Source organism: Lygodium microphyllum, chromosome 20 (assembly GCF_053477565.2).
Source record: "Lygodium microphyllum isolate KBCC chromosome 20, Lygodium_microphyllum_v1.1.10, whole genome shotgun sequence".
NCBI lineage: Eukaryota > Viridiplantae > Streptophyta > Polypodiopsida > Schizaeales > Lygodiaceae > Lygodium > Lygodium microphyllum.
The window spans coordinates 45,874,838-45,902,780 of NC_141154.1; the positions used below are offsets into that span (position 1 = coordinate 45,874,838).

The window sequence follows — 27,943 nt, forward strand, 5'->3', positions numbered from 1 at the left end:
GAGAGAGAGAGAGAGAGAGAGAGAGAGAGAGAGAGAGAGAGAGAGAGAGAGAGAGAGAGAGAGAGAGAGAGAGAGAGAGAGAGAGAGAGGTGTAATGGAGTGTGTGAGGAAGAAGTGGGAGAAGTGAAGTTACTGTGCAATAGAGAAGCGAAGTCACATGGTAACTTTGTTTCCCTCATAATGCCATAGCATTTTGCATGCAAGGAATGCAAGTTCAATTAAAAAGACACATTATGTGTATGTGTATCTCTATTCAATTGAGAGAGAGAGAGAGAGAGAGAGAGAGAGAGAGAGAGAGAGAGAGAGAGAGAGAGAGAGAGAGAGAGAGAGAGAGAGAGAGAGAATATAACCCCTACTCACCCTTTAAGAAAAAGCCTTCTTTATTTCTTGAATACCAAACTTGTTCTTCTTGTGCCACATAGGCTTGGGAGCTTTCTAGTTTGTTCGGGATCCTAAGACAAAGCTCTATGTAATATATAGAATAGATTTGCATACACTTTCATTTCTACCTCTCAAATCTCCTTCCAACACACAATGGCTTCAAAATTCACAAATAGATAAATACATATGTCAATGGTAGATTTCATGGTCTAATCTTTAATTGACAAGGTATAACAATAAAGCACACAAATATGTGCATGGTGGACTTCATGGGCGAGTCTTACATTTGACAATCTCTAACAATAAAGTGTATACATGATAGCCACCTTTCACTCAATAGTCTACCCCATGAAGGTGACAAAGGTTTTAGTAGAAAGCCTTCTTTTATTTAGACACTCCTATCTTGCCTTTTTTGTTTGTTTTTATGGAGGTGTCATGCATGCATCCATCTTTATGAATGTAGTTTTAGCATGGTAGGAACAATCCCAAGATGCCTTAAAGGCATATCCCACAATATGAGAGAGAGAGAGAGAGAGAGAGAGAGAGAGAGAGAGAGAGAGAGAGAGAGAGAGAGAGAGAGAGAGAGAGAGAGAGAGAGAGAGAGAGAGAGAGAGAGAGAGAGAGAGAGAGAGAGAGAGAGAGAGAGAGAGAGAGAGAGAGAGAGAGAGAGAGAGAGAGAGAGAGAGAGAATCACATTCCTTTCATCAAACATGTGGCTACAATGGATAGGAATCACAAGAATCATTGGTTGGCATTCCATGGGACCAACATATTGAAATCACAAGAGACGCTTTGGAGTACTATTGGATCAAAACCAATTATTTGGAAACATTCCACGGTTAGGAATAGTGAGTTGTAAGAAGTGTGGCAAAAAACCTTATGTATGCTTGTGGGATATTTTGGCGAGAAGCACATCAAATACGGATACATTAACCAACATGCCCCAAAATGTCTCATGTTCACTTAATTCATTTTGAACTTATTATATGTTTGGAGGATTGCATTCTTCTTAATGAAGGAAACCTCAAAGTATTTTAATAGGTTAGGATGTGTTATGTGTAATTATAACCTACAAATTACATATGAGGTATATTCTTTCACATATTCATATGCATCGAATATGAGGGACCTTGCATACAACAATAAGCCATGTTTGCCACAATTTCAAAAACTACAGTTATTGAATTTTAACTATGCCTTAAAGGAAAGAGCTTACTGACATTCGGAAGTGAGGGAAAGGAGTGTAGAATCTTTATGCAATGATACAAAATTAAATGAAGTCCCTCTATGTGCCTCTACTACATCTTACATGATGATTGACTAGGAGATTACATATAGAGTTGAAGTGTGCAGTTTGTACACGTCAAGCAAACATGATACTTTTGAGAGGTATCAAGAGTTTCCAAATCTTAGGTAAAATGTAAGTCACTAATTCAACAACCATTGTAGACTTTAGCCAACCTTGTTGCTGATTAGAGGGCAATACATTGGTTGACCCCTTAATCAAGACTTGAACTTGTGACCATTATCATGAGAGGGCAATACACTTAATCAAGACTTGAACTTGTGACCACAATCATAGTGTGAAATTGTGTTAGCTGACTTGTTGCCTTATTGTCAACATACCCAACATTGCACTTGAAGGTAACCTAATGTCATCCCTTAAATTTTGATGGTTGCAATATCATTTGAAGATGTTTTTATCCTTCCTTTATAAGGGCAAAGTAGGTATTGACGTTCAAAAGAAGGGTCGTTGAAAAGATTTTCTATGGAAAGAACATAGAGATATGATGAAATTTTGCGCCAAAAGCAAACATTCTTCCCAGAATCATATTCTATATTTACGATGGTTTCATTAAGATTACTCTTCATTCTAAGAGTTGCATTCCACAACATGTAATGCGGCTATGATGGGTTTACTACTTTGGAGAGTTCAGTATGGCCGCTTATTATGAGGGTTAGTGGGGATGTGATGGGGCCATAATTAGAATGGTTACCCTCAAATTAATCAAGTGATATGTTCACATACTAAATGGCACCCAAGTATACCGAAAAGTGAAGCCTGACCTAGTGGTTTAAAATCTCCAATGCATGTTGATTGGTGGGGGTTCCGTTTAAATATTTTTTACTTGAAAATGTGCTCTCGTTTAGCACCTTGGGTGCGGATGGATTTCAAGACAGGGGAGATTGCCCACCAAGAAGCGTCCCACATCCATGATATTGTGAAACGTGGTTGACAAACACTTTTTTTCTTCCAACCTATCCATTCACATAAGTGTGTAAACGACCTTAGGTTGGAGTGCGTTAATGATAGACGAGTTTGTACAATAGCTAGGAAGTGTTTGCTGAGCATAATTCAAGAATGACCACTTTAGGTTGGAGTGCACTAATGATAGACGAGTTTGTGCAATAGCTAGGTAGTGTTTGCTGAGGATAATTCAAGAATGGAATTGTCCAGGCAATGTTAGTGCTATTAAACCTATGTCAACACCCTAGAAACTCTAGAAACCCCACATTTGTTGTGTGTGACTGTGTATGAGTGGGGTTTAATAAAAATTTCGATGAATCAATTTTGGAATTGTCCAGGCAATGTTAGTGCTATTAAACCTACGTCAACACCCTAGAAACTCTAGAAACCCCACATTTGTTGTGTGTGACTGTGTATGAGTGGGGTTTAATAAAAATTTCGATGAATCAATTTTGAAATGTTGGGGTTCATCCTGATCTCTATACCCTTGAGAGCAAAGGTAGTGTAGCTACTCAACTACAAGATTTGAACCCTTGACCTGCCATTGCTTACGCAGTTGTCCTACCATCTAAGCTGCCACTCGCGAACTAAAACACAAGGGAGCACTCCTCTAAGGTACCCTTGAAATAATAAGGCACCGAGTGAATCCTTCGTAACTTTCGATGTGGAAGAGTGAATTCGATGTGGAAGAGGGAAAAAAAGGTCGAGGGCGGGGGTGTGTGGAAGAGGGAAAAAAAAGGTTGAGGGCGGGGGTGTGTGGGCCAACGTGGTAAGCTCTTATCTCGTGAAAGCCACATAATGGAAGACACGGGAGCCATTCATTCACTGGGAATCGATTTGCACCACGAATTGCCCTTCGTCTCGCGTCTCTCCTTTCTTCTGCGCCATCAAATCGCACCTCGTCTTGTCATCTAAATATTTGTGGCCTCGCCGCAATCCCGGCAGGAGAAGCCATCGGAGTCCATCCCCGTTCCTCTTCTGAGAGGGAGAGAGAGAGAGAGAGTGTGCATTTCTTCAGGACCTTCTGCGGCTTTGCGCGTTCCCCCCTGCAGACGTGCCACACATTAATCGCCGGACATGGCCTCTCTCTTGAAGCCAGCAGTCTCCTCCCTGGCCTCGTCTCAGTTTCTCGGCCAGTCGTTGAAGCCTTCGGCCTCCTCTTCCTCTTCTTGCCCGGCTACCAGCAGCCATGGCGGCGCACTCTGTGTTAGGGCCGGAGCTTACACAGAGGAGCTCATCAAGACCGCGGTACGCCGTATATGTGTGCCTGTCCGTATGAACTTGTGCGCCTTTCCTAGTTTGCCTTTTATACGTAGTGAATGTGTGGACATAGAGAGAGAGAGAGAGAGAGAGAGAGAGAGAGAGAGAGAGAGAGAGAGAGAGAGAGAGAGAGAGAGAGAGAGAGAGAGATCAGCATGTTTTGACAGCAGTGATTCTCCAAGCTTTAGGCTATGTGCACTATGTGAAATCTTCCGTGACCGAGCCTTCCGATAGGCTATGTGCTCTATTTTTCACAACCGAGCCTTCTGACGAATTCTGATGAGCAACTTCTGACACTACTGATGGTCTGAGTGTTTGAAATTGTGCACAATCTGATATTTTGCTTGCCTGAGCCTTCTGACAAACTATGATTAGCATCTTCGAATGTTAGTGATGCTCTGAATTCTTGATTATGTGCCTGATTTGAAATTTCCTATGTCTTTTCCCTGTATGCTTGCGATTTTTCAGAAATCCATTGCTTCTACTGGACGCGGTATTTTGGCCATGGATGAGTCGAACGCTACCTGTGGGAAACGGCTTGCTTCCATAGGTTTGGAGAACACTGAGGCTAACCGACAGGCATACAGGCAGCTGCTCGTAACCACTCCAGGCCTTGGGGTGTACATTTCTGGCGCCATTCTCTTTGAGGAGACTCTCTACCAGTCCACCTTGGAAGGCAAGAAGTTTGTGGCAGTCCTCAAGGACCAGGGCATTGCACCTGGCATCAAAGTAGACAAGGTGATAACCTCCTAATCACGTCTTTGATTACAATGTGGAAGTACTCTGGTTTTTGATACGGCTGTTGGATAGTTCCTGTTTCAACTTGTATTCAGCTAGTAATGCGATTGTTGCACTGAGTGCTTGAGATGGCAATTGGATGGTTTCTACATCATTCCACAATCTGATTCTCTTTCAAAAATTGCACTGGCTGTGCATGTTTCCTCTTGTTCCTTGACAGGGTCTTGTTCCGTTGGCTGGTTCGAATGATGAGTCCTGGTGCCAGGGGCTGGATGGTTTGGCTTCTCGATCAGCTGAATACTACAAGCAAGGGGCCCGCTTTGCTAAATGGTATGGGCAGTTGGCATCTCCCTGATGCAGTGTTGCTCTCTGCTTTTTATTTGAAATGAAAATTGAGTACTGCAACTATTGCAATCATTCAAGAATAAGTGAGGTAGATTCTATGGCTGGTTGGCTGGGCCTTGATTACTTACTTCAGTATATATGCAAACCTTGTGCAGACTTTCCTGCAATTTTGAAGCCTATATGGTCATTGCATCTTGTAGCCTCTAATTTATTAGACATCATAAGGATGAAGAGGGCCGAGATGTTACTGAGTTTATTCCATGTTTTATTTATGTATGAGATTGAAGCATGATTAGGTCTTGGCATGAGCTGGAGTCTTCCTGGAACAAGTGATATGTGCTGTCTAGCAAAGTTTGCAGACGTTCCTGTGATTCAATAGCCTATATGATCCTTTCATCTTGCAGCCATTAATGTATTAGACATTGTAGGGATGAGGAGAGCTGAAATGTTACTGAGTTTGCTCCATGTTTATGTTGATGTTTGAGATTGAAGCACAATTAGGTCTTGGTAGAAGCTGGAGTCTTCTCGGGACATGAGACATGCTGTCTAGCTAAGCTTGGGATGTATCAGGATATATTTGTATGTGCACCTTTGTTGAGTGATCTGATCTGTCCTGTATAGGTTCAAAGAAATGTTTCATTATTATTGGAGTGTTGCCAGGGTTATGATATGCTTTAAATGTTGTTAGTTGGTTGATGAGTTTCAATTTTTATTATTAACATCCTATGAGTTATTCAGGCGCACTGTCATCAGCATTCCCAACGGACCTTCTGAGCTGGCTATTCAAGAGGCAGCCTGGGGGCTTGCTAGATATGCCTCCATCTCTCAAGTATGGTTTACTGGCTTCTTATGTGTTTACCATAACCACTGTCTTATTTTGTAACACAGTTCATTCTAATCTTTGTTAAACATGTGAGCAGGACAATGGATTGGTTCCCATAGTGGAGCCTGAGGTTCTGTTGGATGGTGATCATGGTATTGACAGAACTGCAGCTGTTGCAGAGAAAGTGTGGAATGAGGTGTTCTACTTTCTTGCCAAGAATAATGTGATGTATGAGGGTATTCTGTTGAAGCCTAGCATGGTCACCCCTGGTGCTGAGTGCAAGGACAGGGCTACACCGGAGGTTGTGGCTCAGTACACCCTCAACTTGCTCAAGAGGAGGGTGCCTCCTGCAGTTCCAGGGATCATGGTAACAGTCTGTTCTTCAATTGAGTGAGGGTCTTTGTGGTTATTCGTGGAGAGTTTTATATTTTCGGAGTTAATAATGGCTTGTACAGTTGTGAAACGTCTATAGGGCAAGTTAAGGTGGTAACTTGGACTCTAGTAGCATATAGACTCTGATACCTTGCAAACTCATGATATCTAACATGATATTTTATTTTTCTCCTGCTCAGTTCTTGTCTGGAGGCCAATCTGAGGTGGAAGCTACTCTTAACCTGAATGCCATGAACCAGTCGCCCAACCCATGGCACGTCTCATTTTCCTATGCACGAGCCTTACAAAACACAGTGCTCAAGACATGGGGTGGACAAAAAGAAAATGTAGAGGCTGCTCAGAAAGCCCTTCTGGTTCGCGCCAAGGCCAACTCCCTTGCTCAGCTTGGCAAATACTCAGCTGAAGGTGAGAGTGAAGAGGCCAAGAAGGGCATGTTCGTCTCAGGATACACATACTAGAGTGGCTGTATAGACCTTTCTTGCACACCCTCATTTTAAGCCTCTGTGCTCTTTCATGCCTGTTTTGTTGTTGAGAGATGTGGGCTGAATGGGCTGCTCTTGATCACCTTCACATATTGCTGCTATCAGACAAAAGTATTGAGTTGTAGTATGAGGTGAGATATTGGTCATTGAAATATGCCATACATCACATCAGCGTAAAGAAGCCATAATGTCTTTTCATGAATGACAAGCAAGTATTCTTGATAAATGCTTATTCTGTTCTTATAGTGGCTGACCTAAAGTCTGTGATCTTGTACCGCACCTGTGCTTGTGTCTGGTTTTTGGGGCCCCAAAGAAAGGACAATAGTGTTTAAAGTTTAGTCTGCTTCCAGCTCTCTTGGGAGGAATCATTTGTTTGCGAGAAATGATGAAATGTGACACCGATGGAATGCATGTAAGAAGCTCAGCTTAGGTTTTCACAATCACTGTTTGCCAGTGGCTTTTTCTTGCTGAAAGGGCTTCCAAAGTCATGTTCCAACTCTAGTAGGATATTAGGAGTATCTCAAAACAGTTGTGATTGTCTAGCTCATATCCAAAAGATTTTGCAGTGTCCTTCCGAGTCAAGTAGATGATTTCATTTTCATGTAGGCAAACCTTCGATTATAGTGCTTGAGAGATATCCTCACAGACCTTAAAAGTAGTCTATCCATAGAGCTGTTGATTGATTCACGTTGATGTTAGGCACTTGCAACCATCTAGTCACAGCCACCTTCCCACTAGGTTGATGTACACCCTTGGTCAATCCCTCATGTTTGACTTCAGCTAGTCCATATTAGGGATCTCGTAGGCAAACAGCAAAGATGCAAGTGGGCACCCTCGTTGAACGTATTAATAATACCCTTTGTAGAGTAGGCCATTGATACTTGACTTTGAATATATATTTGCACAGTAAGCTTGAAGTGTTGTACAAAACTCTGTACCAAAATTGAAAGTATGTATTGTAGAGTAGGCCATTGATACTTGACTTTGAATATATATTTGCACAGTAAGCTTGAAGTGTTGTACATAACTCTGTACCAAAATTGAAAGTATGTAGGTCTTGAAGCAAGAACATACATGTCGCAAGAAGCTCCTTAGCTTTGTCATCAATAGCTTGGTTGACATCATGCTTAGAGCTCACAATGCTGATGAGAGCGATTAAATGCTGCTTGTCAAGGATTGAATTGGAGAGAGAGAAAGGAGAGAAGATTGTAGAAGAGAGAAAAAGAGTGAGGAGGAGAGATTAGAATAGGAGAGAGATAGGAAAGGGAAAGAAACCATTGAAGATGAGCAAGGAGAGATGATGAATAAATGTATTAATGTGTCAAAAGATAGGAAAATTAACATGTCCACTTCTTTTATATCAATGGTAGTGTAACATGGCATAACATCATTATTATTTACACACAATCCTTATTTTTCTCAACTTTTTACAATCCATCCTATCCCAGAGGTTTTTGCCATCAAAAACAAACTTGTAAAGATTGGAAAACGACGGATAGAATAGAATATTATTTTGTTTTTACAGCTTTACAAATGAAAAAATGAATAAAAGATAGTCGATAGATGGACTATATTGAAAGAACAATAGTAAGCCTCAGCTATATACATGATGAGGAATGTTTCAAAAGTATTTGGAACCATGAAGTCTCCAACTATTGCACCTTGAATGAAGTAGACAGCTTGTTATGTAAATAGACCTTATTGGACTAAATTTACCATAACTTTTAGAAGTGTTCAAATGAGATGTGTCATATGTCAAAATGTAACTCTTGAAGAGTACTTTGGTCTCCAATGGAAAAGACATTATGAATCTTTGTGGAAGAGGATAGCTTCAATTTGTATACTAAGTCTCCAATGCGCTTCAGGATCTGATAGGAACCATAAAATCTGTGAGCAAGCTTGTTACTAGATCCATCTTTCAAAGTAGAGTACCTAGACTTGGGCACCTTCAATAAAACCAATTCTCTTTCTTGGAACTCTAAAGGTCGTCTCTTTTCATTCAACATGCATTTTCATTTGATCTTGAGCATTCCTAAGATTCATCTTACACTATTGAAGAAGGGTTTGCATTCTTTCTAACTCCTTCCCGTAGGGGTTGATTCTTTCATTAAAGATGATTGTGGGGAAGGGCACTTTATAGCCATACATAGCCTCAAAGGGCGAAACTCCAATGCTAGCATGAGTAAAGGAGTTGTAGACAAACTTAGCCAAGTGTAAGCAAGAATCCCATGAATTTTGGATGTCGTAACAGAAATGGTAAACATAAGTCTTCAACCATCTATTTACCCTTTCTGTTTGTTCATCAGTCTGTGGGTGGATGATAGGCTGTAGAAGCTAATTTGGTGCCCATAGATGTGAGTACCGCTTGCCAAAAGTTACTCATGAACTTTGAATCTCTATCATGAACAATTACGTGTGGTAATCCATGTAGTCTAAAAATCTGCTCTATGAATTGACTATCTACTTGAAAAGTAGTAAACTGGGTCTTGGTTGGAATGAAATGGGCTGTCCACCACCACATATATAATACTCCATCCATTTTTGGTAGTAGACAAGCTAGTAATGAAATCCATGGTAATGCGAGTCCATTTACTTGTAGGAATGGATAATGGCTGCAACAAACTACTTGGCTTATGGGTGATGTCCTTATTTTGTTGACAATGTATACACTTCATGACAAAGTCCTTGACATCTTTCCACTGCCCTTTCCAATAGAAAATTTTGCTGATTCTATCATAGGTCTTGAAAACTCCAAGGTGTCCAGCTAAAGGCGAATAATATAGTTCCTCCATAAATTTCCATGTAAAAGAAGAGGTAGAAGGAATGACAATCTTACCATTTAACCAAACAAAGCCATTTTTAAGCTGATAATGCGAGTATTCTTTCATGAGACCTTGATGTAATTTTTGGAAAATACGGTTGAGCTCTTAATCCAAAAGATAAGCCTCCTGTAGTTCTTCAATCCAGTCACTATGCAGTTCAACCATTGCTGAAACTTTGCAAGCCCACATACGAGAAAGAGAATCAACCACTATATTATATTTACCCCTCGTATGAGTGATGTCAAAATCATAATTCTGTAGTGTAGCTATCCACCTACGCTACTTAGGAGTAAGATTGGACTGGGTAAGGAAATACTTAAAAACCTTGTGATCACTCTGGACTCTGAATCGACTGCCATACAAATAATGGTACCATTTTTTTATTGCATGCAAGATAGCCAACATCTCTTGGTCATAAACATTCATGGCCATTTCTTTATCTGTAAGCTTACGGCTTTCAAAGGCAATCACTCCATGCTCTTGTAACAAAATGCCCCCAATGCCTCGGCCATTGGCATCACATTGTATGGTAAATTCTTTCGAGTAATTTGGGCATACTAGAATAGGAGCGGAAGTAAGAAGTTCCTTTAACTGGGTGAAGCTACTATTTGCAAGAGCATCCCAAAAGAAAGCTTCCTTCTTCAACTTGTTAGTCAAAGAGGTTGCAATAGCCGCATAATGCTTGATGAATCAGCGGTAGAATGAAGATGGACCAAGAAATCTAAAATAGAGGGTTTTTGAACCTGTCTGATAGTCCTGGCCATCCTGTTCACATCTCTGACCCCCCCGGAAACCCAATTTAGCCCTTAGAAGCCAAAGACCAGACAGGATAACCAAGGATTCACCCCAAACAGCTAGACACTGAGCGGACTGAATTTAGAACTTGACTTTCGGTAACCAACCAACCAACCTTGAAGCAGAATAGAGAACGTAGCATGGACTTTCAGTAAGACCTTAGATCAGCTAGAACCTTGTGCTTAGAGCCATATCAGGCTACGAACGTGAGGGGGAAGAGTGGAGTTTGCATTGGGCATTTCCTGCATCCGCACCTCACTTTTGACTTTATCACCAAAGGTGCACTATAAGAAAAGAAAAAGCCTGTTTTCACACTGAGCACTAGAAAGCACGAAGCACAACTTGTGAATAAGATTGACAACTGCTTTCAATAACAAGGAACTCATCAGGAGATATAATAACATCAAGGAACCCACTATTAGGAGAAGATCCCAAAACATAGTTGGGTGCTTGAGAGCCCCATCAATAGGATCTTAAGAGGACACGAAGATCCAGAAGGCGACAACATAGAGGATCAGACGCTATCAGAGCTACTCAAATTGATCGACGACCTTGTGGAGCTAGAAGTGGGAGGAATGTTAGGATCACGAGGCGGACAAGGAGAGGACCGACTGGACTTGGGAGAATTTCCAGTCTTAGTGCATGAGTTAGTCAATGAGTACGACTTGTTGACTAGGACGGTAGTTCAGAGCAGACCAGTAGAGAAAGTGGTAGCAAGCCTAGAGGAGGAAAGAAAAGCGATTAGAAAGGCGCTAGAGGGCATAATTGCCTATAACCACGAGCAGAAGGCTAGGAAACTCCAACAAGATGTAGACATGTATGAGGCCCTGTGCTTGCCTTGGCTGGTGCAGCCAAAGTAGGGCCAAATACAGAGAGAGAACAAGCAGCAGAGGCTGACTTAACGTTGAGTGAACTCGTAGCTAAGCGATTCATGGACAATACGTCCGCTGAGCAGAGCGCAACAGGTTTAGCCACCGCATTACTCTCGGGATTAGGGGTCACGCAAGGGGCAAAGGGGCAATCTAGAATCCCTATTATAGCAAAGCAGCTAGACAAGTATGAACCTAGCAATGACCCATATAGATTTGTGGAGCAATTTGAACAAGTTTGCGAAGCAAACGGTCTCAGGGACCTTGCACAACGCTCTCAAGCTTTCAGTCTGTGCTTAGGTGATAAGAGGAGAATTTGGTACACTAGTCTAGATGCAGCTGAGCGCACAAACTTTGCCCGTCTTAAGGACCTCTTTATCAAGAGATTCTCTGAGGCAGGGTACTCTGACAATCTCATCGTCCGGTTGATGAATGTTAGTCAGAGGGAAAAGGAAGACGTAAGGGACTATGTCACTCATGTGTGTAGCCTCTTCAAGAGGATCCCTGCAAATGAACGACCTAACGAGAAGGCTGTGTCTACTGTATTTATAAATGGAATTCGAAGTGAGGAGCTCTACAAGGCTTTGGCTAGTAACTCCACTCTACACCGAGACTTGTTAGCTAGAGTCTTTGAAGAGGCAATAAGGGTGGACGATTAGCTTAGGGAGCGAAGCATGAGGAATCCCAGTCGGGACAATACAAGTCAGAGAGCTCCAGAGTGGTCAACAGTTTCAAGAGAGAGAGAGAACTCTAGCATACAGGATAAGGAAAAGAGTGTTGACCAAGGCCAGGAGCTGGCTGAGGTGAGAATGGAGCTTGCACGATTGCAAGACCAAATGAGGAAACCTGTGCGGTCACATGTGCAGTGTATACACTGTGGCGGTAACCACTTGTCAGCTGAGTGCCAAGATCCTAGATCTAGGCTGTGCTCGAACTGCGGTAGGTTCAGTCATGACGCATTACATTGCAGACTGCCAAGGAGATTTCCATGTGTGCAGCAATACAACCCTCCATACTTAGGCAACAGGCCACCTAACCTCTTTGGCAGGGGAGCCCAGTTGGTGCTTCCAGCACCAAATGACGTAAGACCGGCCATTCCTAGGCTAGAGATGAACCCAACAGGCATATCCAAACCACCAGGGCCCTATGTAACCCATCCACCGAGTGACGCTCCTGTTCACTATGTGGAAGAACCTAGTGAAGAGGAGACCTACGTGAACCCATACATATCCTATGATGAGGAAGGCAATCCAGTCTTGATGGACTACCGACCACTAGTCCGGTGATGGCGTTAGGTAGAGGAAGAGGTAGAGGCTTTGGAGGACCAAGCCAAGATCCAATCTCATGCTGGACTTGCGATCATCTAGGCCATATTTTATCACGCTGCCTGGAAAGGGAACATGCAAACAAGGACAAAGCTGACCTTCGATGCACCGAGTGTGGAATCACACACTTATTTCCTGACTGTCCTAGACGGAAGCCATCAACTAGTTCTGTCAACATGCCCTCAGTACCCTTGGGGCTGTTTGGTGTGGAAACCTTTGACAGTGAGGATACGCCCATCCCACTACATGTCATGATGCGAGCACAAACAAAACATGTAGGCATCTCATTGCCCGGGCCAAGTAACCTGCATGCAGCCTCGTTGGGAAAGAAAAGCCGGAGGAGAAGGAGAAAGAGAACAAACACAAAGATTACCCTTAAGACTGAGGAAGCTACAACGCTAGTGACAGGAAAGAGGGTCACTGATACAGAGGCAGAGACCTCAGCTCCTAAGACAACAGAACTAGGGAGTGCCAAGGTAGGGGAATACCCCCACCCCAAATGACAACTCGAGGCTATAACCAAAGTTAAGGAGTGGGTCAAGGACGCCCAGGAACACCTTAAGGACGTAGAGCCCATACTGGAAGACCAAATTGAAGATCTCTCTAGTGTGAGTACACCCGTTTCACCGTCGTGACCTCAATCGGGGAACACACCCACACCACATGAGATGCCACAGAGGCAAGACCAGGAAGAAGCATGTCAGCAAGCTAACCAAGACATATGGCCAAAGAGTGCTGACCAAGGAGGAAGGCAACCACCCAACAACCTCCTCACCACTTTAGTAACCACGCCAGTAACCTTGAGCCTAGGAGATCTGCTTCGGCAACACTTTTTCTTATGGCAATAATTAAAGTACTGGGTGGAGGAAAAAGAGGAGCACACTGCCGCTGACTTGCAAGAGCAGGACGCAGTCACGCGGATTCCAAGCCTAACACTACACTCAGTTCCAAGGTCACTACACGTCAATGCTTTCTAGAAAGGCACTGAGATGCATGCAGTCTTACCTATCTTAGCCTTGGGGGATGTAACACGAAAAGGAATCGTAGACACAGGCGCCGGTGTCAGTGTCTTGAGCCACGCAGTTCTACAAGCCTTGGGAAACCCACCCGTGGAAACGGCCAGGTTCAATGTCACATTGGCCAACAGAATGAAGGTCAGACCATTCGGGGTCCTAAAGAACTGGCCAGTGAAGATCATAGGGGCATAGTTTTCTGTGAACTTCATTGTCATGAAGGGAGTGGACTACGACATACTGTTAGGCCGACCCTGGATGAGGAACGCTCGAGTTATTGAAGATTGGGGTAACAATCTCATTTTCTTGGGGAATAGAACAGAAGCGGTAAGGGTTGAGATGGATACCTGGAAGACTACCCTAGCCGACCTTGATGCTATCTTAACCATGCTAAAAGGTTATGCACAGGCAAGCAAACCCTATGGGTCATTGACCAAGTACATCCCTTGCCCTTAGGACGAGCGAGATTGGATGCACGTCTTGGCAACCATTGACCTACTGTTCTCAGATGAGGAAGAGCTATATAGGCAAGTTGCTAAATCTCCAAGCATGCCAGCAAGGGAGCCCATCGTGCCACTCTGCATGATGGCAGGAATCTCACGTAACCCAGGGAAACCGGTCTCGTTCCATATCCCCACCAATACGCTCGAGCTTCAAGAAATCATAGAGTACCTGACCGATAAACTGAAGGGCAACATGGCTGCCAATCTAAAACCCCTAAGTGATCTTTTGGCTAAGCCTGAGTGGAAATGGACCAAAATTCACGATCTGAACCTATTATACAATTGGGCTTTAGTCACTGACGAAAAGGAGATTGGAGAGGAAAGCCTGGGGGATGACGAGCAGTCAGAGGGGCAAGACTCTGATGATGAGGAGTACGAGGACTACCGCTCTATTGGAGACGAGAGTGAAGAAGAGTTAGACATGATAGAATATGACACTGAAAAGAGAACGATCGAACAGATCAAGGCAGACTCTAGGCCTAGAAGGGAAAGGGCAGGCTGGAATAAAAGAGGAATCATGCGGATGGAGTGCGATAGATCCTGGTTGGAGCACATAGGAGCCATGGATTACGAGCAGGCAGGAGTGGCGCAACCATTGGTAGTTCCAGTGCTTAAGACGGATACACCTACTGAATTACGATCCCCTGGCGAAACTCCTTCCTCAAGCGAGAGATGTGAGTTTAACTCAGAGTCAAAAGTCAGTACGGAGAGTGATCCTGAAATACCCTAACCCTCTAAGGTCAGACGCACCAAAGGGGACTTGCCAGTCCACCTAAGGTGCAGATGGCTAAAGGAGGAGGCCAGGAAGAAAACTAAGGACTGACTCAGAAGCAGAGAGGCAAAAGAAGCTGCAGGATCTCCCCAAACGCTTCACAAAGTTTAAGAAGGGTGATAGAGTGGTGATTCTGCTAGGAACAAAGAGACAAGGGCAAACCAGTGAGCCAATTGAGGGACCTGCCAAGGTCAAGGAAGTCAACTTGATAGGGGAAGGCGAGAAGCCTCGACTTGTGTTCATTGCTGATGACTTGACCAAGGATGAGGAGGCTAAACTTGTTGCTCTCCTATAAGAGTATGTCGACGTGTTTGCCTGGTCCTTGAAGGAACTTAAAGGAGTTAATCCTAGGGTTGTGACCCATAATATCCCAATGGTTCCAGATGCGGTGCCAACAAAGCAATGACCTTACCCTATGAATCCCAAACACGCCTATGTAGTGAAGAAGGAAATCGATAAGCTCATGAAGGCGGGATTTATATATGAGATTGAGCACACGGATTGGGTATCACCTATAGTGATCGTTATGAAAAAGAATGGTAAAATTCGAGTGTGCGTAAATTACAAGAAAGTTAATGCCGCTACGAAGAGGAACAACTACCCCTTATCATATATCGAGCACATGCTGGAGAGGGTAGCAGGCAAAGAAGCCTACACCTTCCTGGATGGCTTCTCTGGCTATAATTAAGTGCAAGTGCACCCTGACGACAGGCACAAGACTGCCTTCGCCACAGAGTGGGGTGTATTCGCCTACATCGTTATGCCCTTTGGGCTAATGAATGCGCCTGCGACCTTTCAATGATTAATGTGCACCATCTTCAAGGATATGCTTAGATGCGAGCTAGAGGTGTTCGTAGACGACTTATGCGTACACTCTAGTTGGGCCAAACACTTAGAAAAGTTGAGAGCTGTCTTTGAATGGTGTCGGTTATACAAACTCTTGTTGAACCCCCAAAAGTCAGGGTTATTGTCGACCTACCACCACCCATTAACTACAAGGGTGTTCAGTGTTTCTTAGGCCATACAGGATACTATCGACGCTTTGTACTGAATTACGCATTGATTGTTAGACCATTGTACAAGCTGCTGATCGTATTCGAGTGGACTGAGGAATGCCAACGTGCATATGAAGAGTTGAAGAAGGCTCTCACCATTGCACCAATCTTACGAGCCCCAGATTGGAGCATAACGTTTCATGTACACATAGATGCCTCTAACTTTTGCCAGCAGGCAACTCACTGAAATGGAGATGAACTATTCCACTACAGAAAGGGAAGGGTTAGCCATGGTGTTTGCTATAAAGAAATTTAGGCATTATTTGTTGGCCACCCCCTTCACATTTTTCGTTGACTATGAAGCCTTGATTTATCTCGTGAACAAGCTGTGCGCTACAGGTTGCATAGCTAGATGGTTACTTCTCTTGTTGGAATTTGATTTCTCTATGGTTGTACGTAAGGGAAAGCAGCACTACATGGCTGATCACATGTCCCGCATACCCACAGGAGAAGCTACTGGACAAGGCATTCCTGACGACCTATAGGACGCTCATCTTTTGGCCTGTCTAGCGAAAGAGACTTGTTTAGAGCCGATCTGATGCCATATTGGGCCCATGATATAGTTCAAGTGTTAGAGAACGGTCTACCTGAGAGACCTATTAAGAAAGCCAGGTTAAGGAGACTTATCTTAAAGATCCAACCATACCAACTGATCGTGGCCAACTCTACAGGCTAGGACAAGACAATTTGTTGCCTAGATGTGTGTGTGAGCAGGAGATGCACGATATATTGAGAGAAGCGCATGGTGGAATAGCTGGAAGACACTTTAGTGGGGATACAACAGCCCATAAGGTGCTACAATCCCAACTATGGTGGCCCATCCTATTCTGTGATGCTGCTAAATTTGTAAAACACTGTGATGAGTGCCAAAGGACTAAGGTGCCTGTACGCAAGGATAAGATGGAGTTGACCCCCGTAATAGCACGACAGCCCTTCGAAAAATGGAGCATTGACTTCATTGGACCTATCAGTCCTGCGGCACAGTACTCCCAGGTATGCTACATCATTGTGGCAACTGATTGCCTGATGAAGTGGGCAGAAGCAAGAGCCACTAGGAAGAACGACGCTAGAACCACGGCGAAGTTCTTGGGGGAGTAGGTCCTTTCACGTTTTGGATGTCCAATTGAACTAGTAAGTGATCAAGGCACACACTTCATTAATGAAGTGATATCCCACCTACTCTCGACCTTCCTAATCATTCATAGAAGGTGCTCGCTCTACTACCCTCAAGCAAATGGCTAAGTAGAATCCATGAATAAAATCCTAGTCAACGTGCTTATGAAGGTGGTATCCACATCACGAAGTGACTAGGATAACAAATTAATGGCGGCCTTGTGGGCCTATCGTACAACTTATAAGATGGTTGTAGGACAGACGCCTTTAGGCTGACTTATGGAACGGAGGCCATTCTACCCTTAGAGTTCTTTGTCCCTAGCTTAAGGATAGCAGCTCAGGAGCATTGGGAGGGAAGAGAGGCTTGGACCAACCGCTTAGTGGAGTTAGAGCGTCTCACGGAGACTCGACTCTTTGCCACCTACGCTCTGATTTGTGAGAAGGCATGAAGAAAGATGGGTTTGACAAGCATGCCAAACAGTGCAACTTTGATAAGGGGACCTCGTTCTACTATACTCTATGAGGGTCACAAAGAGAAAATGAAATTTCGAGGACTAGGACCTTTCCGAGTACGTACAATTAGTAGAACATGCAATGTTGAATTGGAGACACTCGAAGGTGAAGGAATAGGCTTTTTCAATGGCAGTCGCATGAAAAAGTACTATCTCCTTCCCATTCGTTGTTGCACGAGCCACCTATGCTTGAAGCCCTTGTCACGTCTGCGTGGCCACTATTATCGAACTGACCAATCAAGATAAAGAAGCAATGGCACCCGCCTACCTACGAATCACGATCACTGCAGAGAACGGACGTATTCTTTTGATGCCTTGATCGACGAAGGTGCCGACTATAATATCTTGACGCATGACCATTGGACACGCATTGGTCAACCTAAATTACAGCCCATAAACGCTAAACTCAGCCCATTTGGGGGCAACACTTACTCACTCTTAGGAAAATGCAAAGTGGCTGTCTCTATCGAGTCTAAAAGTAGACCAGTCTTCTTTTATGTGTTGCCAAACACTAAAGGGGCCGGTAATAAGTCATTACTAGGTCGCACTTTTAAAAAGCAGACGAACTGCAATGTGGACTATAACCTAGATCGCATCCATCTTGCTATAGGTAATGTGCGCATAGTGACTACTTTCAACAAGGGTTATCTTGATCCTTCTACAATTGCAAAGCCACCGATATAGACCCCTACGACCACTCCTATGACCAAGCCTAGGGAGAAGGGCTGTGATATCTCACCCCACACTTAAACTGCTAGAACCAAGCCCACCAAGGCCATTCACAAGGCCAAGGAGTCCATGCTCACATGGGTGCCAAAACGACAAGGGCAACCTCCTTGTAAACCGTAGAAACGTGCTTCTAAATGCAAAAACTATCAGAGCCTAAGAGAAAACTCAGACGCTATCGATGTAGGTGCATGACCATGCCGCGATGGATTCCCAAAGATCTCTTGCGAGCACAAGGATACTATGAGGGCAACCCCTGGATCTGGGTGCCTAAGAGTGGACATTCAAGAGGCTCAACTCTAAGCAAACTCACTCCAGCTAGAGAGGCTTGCACATATGGAGCCCAAGCTGCAAAGCAAGCTGGACCAGCACCGGTTGTGATTAATGAATCCCAACTCATTTATCGTCCAAAGCTAGATGCCCCAGAATTATCCAAGTCAGAGGAGTTGAGCACCCCCATGCCGGCTCAGATAGAATGCAGCACACCTCCTATGCCACTGGAGTCCCCTGTAGCATTTCAAAGTGCTTCTGAGTGCAAAGTCCCATCTGTGATGCCATCAATGGAGTTACCACTATCCAGCCCAATTGCACCATCACCACCAGCAGGTCTTAGGTCTTCGTATGAAAGATGATCTTTCCTTTCAGTGGCCAAGGATCTTGCTGAGACCTTGAGAGATGACGTAGTGACATGCATCAAGGTGTTAGATAACACCTTCACCACATTTGCTAGGAGCTATGAGAGGCTTGACCTAGGACTTCTCGATAAACCCCTTGCTTTTGATGTTCGTGCGTTGCCATGCACTTGGGAAGACTACGAATTTATGACTGTCGAATTCCCCAAAATTGCCGCCGAATTAATCGCTAATGGAGAAATCTCAAAGGAGCAAGCCATTCTCAGAAGACTAATTACCTCGTACCGCAAGCCTGCTCGCTCTGCACCTGAACAAGAACTGGAGGAGCTCACACAGCTTGCCAACTCCGATTCTTCATTCTTACAATTGTGGTATGCCTTGCGACTCCAATGGGAGAAAAAAGGCTGCCGCATCATGACCAATGCTGAGAAAAGAAGGGCAATCAAAATAATTGAACACGACCCTACTTATGTGGCACCTCTTTCGTTTAGGGTTTTGGCCATTACACGCTGTCGTCGAGTTAAGGGTTGAAGGTCTACCACCGGGGCTGTAGTGCAGAAGAAGAGTTTAGGCTTTTTCACTATGTACTTAGCATACATGAACAGAAGGAATAAGTCTATCTTGATTACATCAAATGCCTCTGGATACATACATCATATCATAAAGGATATTTTCAGATTCTCAATTCAATTATGAATGTCAAATGCAAGATCTAATGACATTTATTTCAAGTACATAGATGGATTTCAACCCTTTGTAACAAGTATATTGTCGATAGATTCAAATGCATCCAAACAATGTCTTGAAGAAAAGAGGTCATTTCCTTCCATTACAACCATAAAAATCCCATGTTTGCTCATAAAAATAGACCATAACAGTGGGCTGCCCTGTTTATGACTGGTTATTTCAGCCCATAACAGCCCATATGTCTTCAATATCCTCACCCTTTGCTTGCCCCAAAGTCACTCAAGTACTTGGGCTTCATTGGACCAAGAATAAGGTAGAAAAAATGAGAGAAGTCGTGCATAAGAGCAGGCTGAATACTCTTCTCTCAGATTTCCCTCTTTTATAGACTGTTTCAACATGCATTTTCGTCAGACCAAAGAGGTAGAGAAGTGGAGCTCTCACCATGTTTGCATCTTCAGTAGTTGGGCCTGTTGATCTTCAGTTTGCATGCTCCATATCATGCACCATAGCTCCAGCTCTCTCTAGTTTGCCTCAGACTGTGCAGCCCACAATTTACGTCGAAAAATGCGAGCTGCTCCCTGCTCAATCCCTGGTCACTTTTTGACCTACCCAGGTCACTTGCTGGTCACTTTAAATCTGTTACTCTAGGTCCCATGTGGACCTAGTGGACTTTTGGCAACTTTTGGTATCTTTCTTGTGTTCTGACCATATTTTTGCACCTGAATTAATGTGATTTATCCTGCAGACTGTCAACTACTTCCAGATGACCAAGTTGTAGGTTCCCATAGACTTATTTTTCATAAATATACATGGTATAACTGAAAATTATATGCTAAATACAAAAAAACTTGTGTAACTAAGGTGGTTATTAGATAACAATGTCTGAATTTTGTATGCAAATTTCTCATATAACTTCCAGTGAAGCTCTTCTGTGTTCATAATAATCCCATGATTTATATTATGAACAGTAAACTCTTTGACATTCACCCCCTCCTAACCTGCACATCCTCCGGTATGTGCCATTTCATAAGATTACAGGTCAAGGAGGGTCTTCTTCTTCATCTTCATTCTGTAAGTTTTTTTCTTCCTGCATATCTTCAAGTAGAGGGCTTATATCTAAGTCATCAAGTTCATAAGTTGAAGATCTTCGTTTGAAGAGTTTGATTCGTTTCCCAGCTATTGGAATCTTAATCATGGTCCCATCCATTTCAGCCAAAGAGTAAGTAGCATTATTATGTACTACTTTTACAACATATGGTCCAAACCATCGCTTGGCTAATTTCCTATGAGCACTATATTGATTGTCCAGGCTGCTATTATAGACAAGAACCCAATCATTCTCTTGAATAGCTCTTGGATGGAGTTGATGATGCTTGTCAAACCTCTTCTTATTCTTTAATCTTGCTATTTTTAGCCTTTCAAGCTGTTTTGACATCTTCTGGCCTTCTTTCAAGTTGCCTTATGCATAAAGAAAGAAATTCTTCTCTATTCATGCCTTCATCCCAAGGCAAGATACTCTATGTGACAATGGATTCCTCAATAGGCATAACAGGTGGCTGCCCATACATGAGTTCAGCTGGCATATATCCTGTCACTGCACTATGGGTAGTTCTATCAGCCCATAATGCGAATGGTAGCATTTTAGGCCATTCCCTCAACTTTCCTTTGCATGATTTTGCTAAAGTTTTAAGAATTGGTTGATGACCTCTTTCAGTCTTACCATTGCCTTCAGGATTGTAGGCTGAAGTAAGAGATAGCTTAATTCCCAATTGAGCAAAGAAATGGCGAGCCTCATCGGCATCCAATTCTCCTCTATCAGCAGTTACTTTAGCAACACATCCATACCTGCAAAATACTTCTTCAAGTAAAAATCTACAAACAGCATGAGTGGACTTTGTTGTCAAGGCCTTTCCTTCCACTTGATTTGTGAGATCTTCTCTAGCAAGTACTAGATATCTCATATTCCAAATTCCTGTAGGCATGGTTACTAAATCAATAACCCATCTATAGTGAATGGATAAAGGATAGGTAGGCTGAAGCCCATCTCTATGCTTTACCATAGAATACATTTGACAAACATGACAAGACTTAACAAAATGCTCAATGTCTTTATACATGTTTTGCCACCAAAATTTCTCTTTTATTTTGGCAAAAGTGTCCCATATGCCTCTATGACCAACGAATAGGCTTTCATGGAATTCTTGCATGACCTGTCTTTGTGTCTTTTCGTCACCTAAGACACGAACAGGTGCCCTTCCTTTCTTTTTCGCATGCCTCCAAAGGTAACCATCTTTAAGAAAAAAACCATAAGCTTTTCTCTTGATTCTCTTGAATTCTTCATTAGTCCAATCTTCCTTCTTTGTCATAGTGCTAAAAAATTGGCCAATTTTTAGCCAATCATCTGCATAATATTCTTCTTTAAAGTGTGAACAAACCATAACAAAACATTGAATATGCTGTTTACTAGCTATCCATTGTCCTTCTTTGGTTGATTCATCCTTCCTTGCTGATGTAACATTTGTTTTAGCAGCTGAACCTGTTGTATTTGCTGTAATTTTTGTTGTACCAGCCTTTTTGACTGCTGAATCAATATTAGATTCAGCTATACTTGCTGTTTTCAGATTTGTACCTGCATTAACAGCATCATTTATAAACTCTGATTCTTCTTCATCCATCATTTCTTCTTTATCCATATATCTGGCACGTGAAAGCATGTCAGCAACTGGATTATCTCTACATGCAATATGTTTCAAATCAAGATTTAAGGATTTAATATAGGCTATCCATCTTAGCATGGCTATGTCAGGAGTGGAACAGTTGGCGATCATGCCCAAGAGTGGAAGGCAACTGTCTAAACTATAACATGTGCGCCCATGAAGTACTCCCTGTCACATTTTAATGCAGTTACTACTCCCCAAAGCTCTCTTTTAATTTGAGCATACCTTCTTTGTCGTTCATTAAGAACCTTCGCTCCAAAGCGGATTACATATCTGTTGCCTTCAAGGTCGTCTTGACCATCTGCCCATCCTATTCCAATAGGACTTGTGTCCATTGTGAGTATAATGGGTTGTCCATTAGAGTAATTAGCCCTCTTTAAAGTGGGGGGGGGCTGAAGTCAGCATTTTCTTGAGTTTCCGAATAGCCTGAGTGTGTTCTTTTTCCCATGTAAACCTTTGGCCCTTTCTTAGAAGCTGATAAAGACTTTCAGCAACATGGGCAAAAACCTTTGAAAATTTTAAATTACCGCTCATTTGCGTGTTTCGGGTTTCATGTCCATGGTTGCAAATTTGGAAATCAGCAGCACTTCATGTCCAGCACAATCACCAATCACCATTTCCAGCCCGTGGAGCAATCCGATCCATGCCGGACAAGCCTCCATCATTCTTTCTTCTTCCTTCTTCTCCCCACATGAATTCCCCCTTAGAAGAGAGAGAGGGAGGAGAGAGAAAGACTGATTTTCTCTCTCCCTCTACAGGCCACCATTCTCTACGCGGATTGAAGCGATGCGGAGCGTAGATCGATTGTTGAAGCCCTCTGCCTTCGGATTCATGCCTTACTTGACAGCCAACATCATGATTGGGGGGGGCGCGTTTTTTTCCGCGCGGCTGTCTTCACGGCACTACCTTCCCCCCCACGAAAAATTTAGGGGGGTGGAGGGGCCAAAGGGCACCCCCCACTAATCACACCCTTTCAAATTTCAAATTTGGCCCCCTTTTTGGGTACCCCGGCCGGTTTCGGGCCAACTTTAGCGTACGAGCTCCGATTGACGTGCTGTAAATTTCTGGGCGTCCGCCTTGGCATCCCGGACAGGTCTGTAGCTCCTAGATCCTGTCTTGACTGACAGAAAAATTACTAAAAATCCGGAGGTGTCACTTGGGCGTCCGTCGACTGCTTATGCTTAAAATCGTCCTAGATCGAGCCGCCGCCTTTGACATTGAATATTTTTCCCTTGATATCCATGATTTTTAGCTATTTTTAAGCACTTCCCGTCACCTAAATTCCGCTCTCATTGGCGACCACGTGATAGGGCGACTCAGCCCGTCGAATCCACGAACATATCTGCACATAAACAACCAAAGAAGCATCAAATTGATACAAAACAAATATATAATCAAACTCAGCACAATGCTTCCCCTATCCCTGGACAGAACCAAGGCATGACATCCACAAGGAGTAGGCCTAGCATCATCTAATAGAAGATCTGAAGGGAGTCACGAACCAGCTGCTCCAACACGGCCAAACTAAAAAAACCTATCAAAGAGGTTTCCCTAAATGGTAGTCTGCACTACTTACCAACTAAAAACAACACAACTAGGAGCTCCTACAAGGCGAGGTCTCCTATAGCCTGATCAAAGAGTATTTGCTTGCAGTACATTTCTTCTTGTAGGGTTGTTATTGGATGAACATACTTGGGCATGTAAAAAGGAGGGAGCTGAGCGTAGTGACCCAAGGAGAACAGGGCATCGGCCTTAGGACCTGTCTCGGCACCCAAGAACCTACCAAGCCCTCGCAAGGCGACACTTAATCCTTTTCTAACGCTCACTTTTATTTTCGCTCCAACCATCCTTGTTTTGCCATTTTCGCCAGCAAGAAGCCGCCCCTAGGAAGACAAGGTATCGGCCCCGGGTCTAACTCGTCCCCAGGAACCTACCAGGCCTTCGCAAGGCAATGATCAACTACTTATATATTTTCATTTCTTTTCTTTTTCTTGGGATAGGGGTTAGAACCCCTTTTTACACACCTTCGTATTTATATTCATCTTTTAGGATGTACAGAGTTTCTGGGCATCATCATTATGATCTTCTGGCAGGCTTCTCTAACTGCCTCACTACTAACAAGAACTCCTAGAACGGCTGCCTAGTGGGCTAGCAGAACAGGGCCACTAGGACCTCCTTCTAAAACAGGTCTTTCGATGCCTGACAATGTCTTTACAGGAGGCAATGACTACTCCAACCTCCCTCAAACATACTAAGCCTAAACCTGAGACTTCATGCCTTGGTTGCCGGTCCCCAACAAAAATGGATCCCCTCGACAAGTACAAATACACATATAACATGAAAGAAAGGTACTCGTAAAGGAGAAATATCACCTGGATTGACCACAAGAAGCTTCCATCGCAGCAAAGGCTCCTCCAGGCTCCACCAAATTCCACGAAACACAAAACCTGTCCAGCACAACACTTAAACAAAACCCAATTAAACGCACCCACACTAGACAGGGAAATGGCCCTCTTGGCCTAATGAAATCAAACACTTTACTACAAAACTCCATCGGCCCTCTTGGCCTAATGAAATGAAACAATACTATGCAGAACATCCTCCTGGAAACAACTATGATAGACATCAAAGCATACCATTCCCAGGGGAACAGGGCTTGTAGCCCTAAACTAGGTGCATTAAATTATGACCTATCCCTCCTGCGTAGACCGCAAGAGGTGTTCGTATCACATGTCGTCGAATCAGTCTATGGGTCCCAGATAATAAAGGGAGATGAGTCTCGCTTACCCTCTGCATCACCCAAATCAACCATCGTCTGCCAAAGAGGGCATGTTCAGAAAGCATACCCCACAACCGACCAGGTCCTGTCTCATCATCAATAGATATATCGGGACACAGGCCACAATTAAAGAAGAGGTCTTCTTCATACGCAAGATTAGCCAAAGAATCGGCAAACTGATTCCAATTCCGTGGAATCAGCTGAAAAGACACTCTATCGAATTCGTCTAGCAGGGCTATGGTAGTATGATGGTACATACAAAGGATGGGGTTTCGTACCATGTACGTCCCATTGAGTTGATTTAAAACCAATTGAGAGTCCCCTTTCACCAACAACTGGCGGATACCACCCTTCTTCGCAATATTCAAACCCATAATCAGGGCTTTGTATTCTGCCATATTATTGGTAAAATTCGCCTCGAGATAAGCAGCTAACTTCATGACAATGCGTCGTCGGGGGTCTCGAATGACAACTCCTACACTTCCTTTTCTGCATGCACCCCTAGACGCCCCATCAAAGTACAAGGTGTACGTCCATAAAGGGTTTATATATCCCGCCATCCTGAACTCTACTCGTAATTATGGTAATCGAAATTCAGCATATTCAATGGGTGGACTGTAGGCTCTATCCCTCCATCATCATTGAATTCAACAGGCATGCTCGTCAAAATTTGTAGGCAGTGATGGCAGAAGACCTTGATCTCCCAAATAAATGTCCCGCCTTCTTGCTCAATCACCTTGTATCCTTTGCTCCACCAAATGAGCTTTCCCCGATGATACCTCTGTTCTAAATATGGGTGTTCTAAATAAGGGATCAGACGACCCACCAACCTCTATCACGATTTCCTTACAGATATTTGATCGATCGCTCCTAGACCTGCAAGGCAGTCATAGTATTAGTGCAATCAGAAATAATAAGGTTTAATCTTATTAAGATTAACCTTATCCAAATTTGGGCTAAACAGCACAGTTGATACTATACATGGTGGCTGCTGAGAATATATAGAACACCTCACCTCTTTTAGGTGCTTTTAAAACGGGCGCTCTTGCTAGCTCTTGTTTCACATCCTCGAATGCTACCTTACAAGGGTCACCCCATACAAACGAACAGCTAAAGGACAATAAATTTGTAAGCGGCAACGTTCTTTCTGCCAAGGCGTTTATGAATCTATGGTAATAACCAACCAAAGACAGAAAGCTATGAACTTCCTTCGGAGTGCGTGGTGGACCCATGGCAACTATAACTTTGACCTTCTCGGGGTCTGTCGCAATTCCTACCGAACTGACCACATGACCCAGCAATAGTCCATAAGGTACTCCAAAAACACACTTCCGTGGATTTAAGGCGATGCAGAATTGTCTACAGCGCTCAAAGCATTTTCGCAAAATGATCAACTGCCTTTCTCTCACGGTGGCAGCCCCTAAGTCATCAATAAACACCTTCAACTCTTCAGGAGATATGTCACCGAATGTCTTATCTGCTGTTCGTTGCCACGAACCAGGCGCATTGCATAAACCAAAGGCCATCACATGGTACGCAAAAGTACCAAATACAGTGATAAAAGTTGTTTTCAACTTATCCTCTTCTGCAATTGCCATTTGGTTGTATCCTGCAAAGCAATCCATAAACGAATATATCTCCCTACCCGCTAATTGATCCAAAATCTGGTCAATAAATGGCAACGGGTAGTAGTCCTTAACTGTCTGCTTATTCAGCTCCCTAAAGTCTACACATAATCGGATTTGATTATTCTTCTTCTTTCTTATCACAACCGGCGAACACCATTCCGTGTGTTGCACAGGAAAAATCAAACCCGCTTTTCGAAGCTTCTGTAACTCTTCAAACAGCCCGTCCCTCAGTTCGAAAGGCATACGCCTTACTTTCTGCCGTACAGGACGACTGCCCTCTTTCAACGAAATTGTATGCACAGCAAGACTAGGAGGGATGCCTCTCAACTCATCATAACCCCAGGCAAAGATATCACGGAATTCCTGAATCAGGGCCACATAGTCCTCCCTTTCTGCTGAGCTGAGCATAGAACCTAATTTGATTGGCCACGAATCATCAGGCGTACCAAGGTCTAGCTCGATAACATCTGCATCTCTTATACGATCTTGGCCCTCTATCGGCTCATTCAAAGTGATCTGATAGATGTCCTCCGTGGTGGATCCCTCTTTGGACTCATCACTTGATGATGTCTCACTGGTAGATAAATCTTCTAATGTCTCCAATTCTGTAGAAGATAGAGGAGCTCTCTCACTCTGCGGGGACTCAGGATAAGCATCAACCACCACACGCTGGGCACCTCTGCCGAATATCAGTCGACCGGCAGGTATATCTACTTGGCAATCCGCTTGCAAGATCCAAGGTCGTCCGAGTAATACTTGGTAACTTGGACGGCCTGCAAAACGAATCACCCTAAAGTCCAACAGGCATTCTACATTTGCAACAGTGACATGGACCTTAGTAATGCAGCCTTCTGGCTGTCTCAAACTATCATCTGCCATTCTGAGAATTGTGGAGGTATCTTTCTGGATCGCAAGACCCAACCTTTCCATCAGTTCAGAACTCATAATGTTAACAGATGATCCCGTGTCGACAATGGCATAGTCTACTAATATCCCATCGACATAGGCTGCAACCCTTGGGCAATGCTTCTTAGCATGCTCAAACCAATCATCACCTACTCGCGCAATACCCAAAGGTTCTACGATATACCCGGTACGTAGGATCTTTCTAAATTCCTTGCGTACTCCTGGGGAAAGCTTAATAAGCTGTAAGAGATTCACATCCGGTTTGACTTCACAAAGAGAGCTCGCTAAATCGAATTCATGATAGTTTGATAGAGCTCGCTTTTCAGGCCAAACCATCTGCTCTTTAGGTCGCTGAACTGGCTTTAATGCCTCCTTTTTAACTTTCACCTTCTTCTTTGGTGGTTCCTTATCGGCTTTAC

The 27,943-nt window shown here is 43.5% G+C and overlaps 1 protein-coding gene across 1 annotated transcript; it reads left to right on the forward strand.

Annotated features, from left to right (window-relative positions):
• The first annotated feature begins 3,568 nt into the window (after positions 1-3,568).
• On the forward strand, positions 3,569-6,882 carry LOC148018882 (fructose-bisphosphate aldolase 1, chloroplastic-like). Its single transcript, XM_087701139.1, has 6 exons — positions 3,569-3,877; positions 4,358-4,627; positions 4,848-4,957; positions 5,711-5,801; positions 5,893-6,162; positions 6,368-6,882. Exons 1-6 carry the CDS (start codon positions 3,707-3,709, stop codon positions 6,644-6,646), a joined length of 1,191 nt encoding a protein of 396 aa, XP_087557265.1. The 5' UTR covers positions 3,569-3,706; the 3' UTR covers positions 6,647-6,882.
• The last annotated feature ends 21,061 nt before the right edge of the window (positions 6,883-27,943 follow it).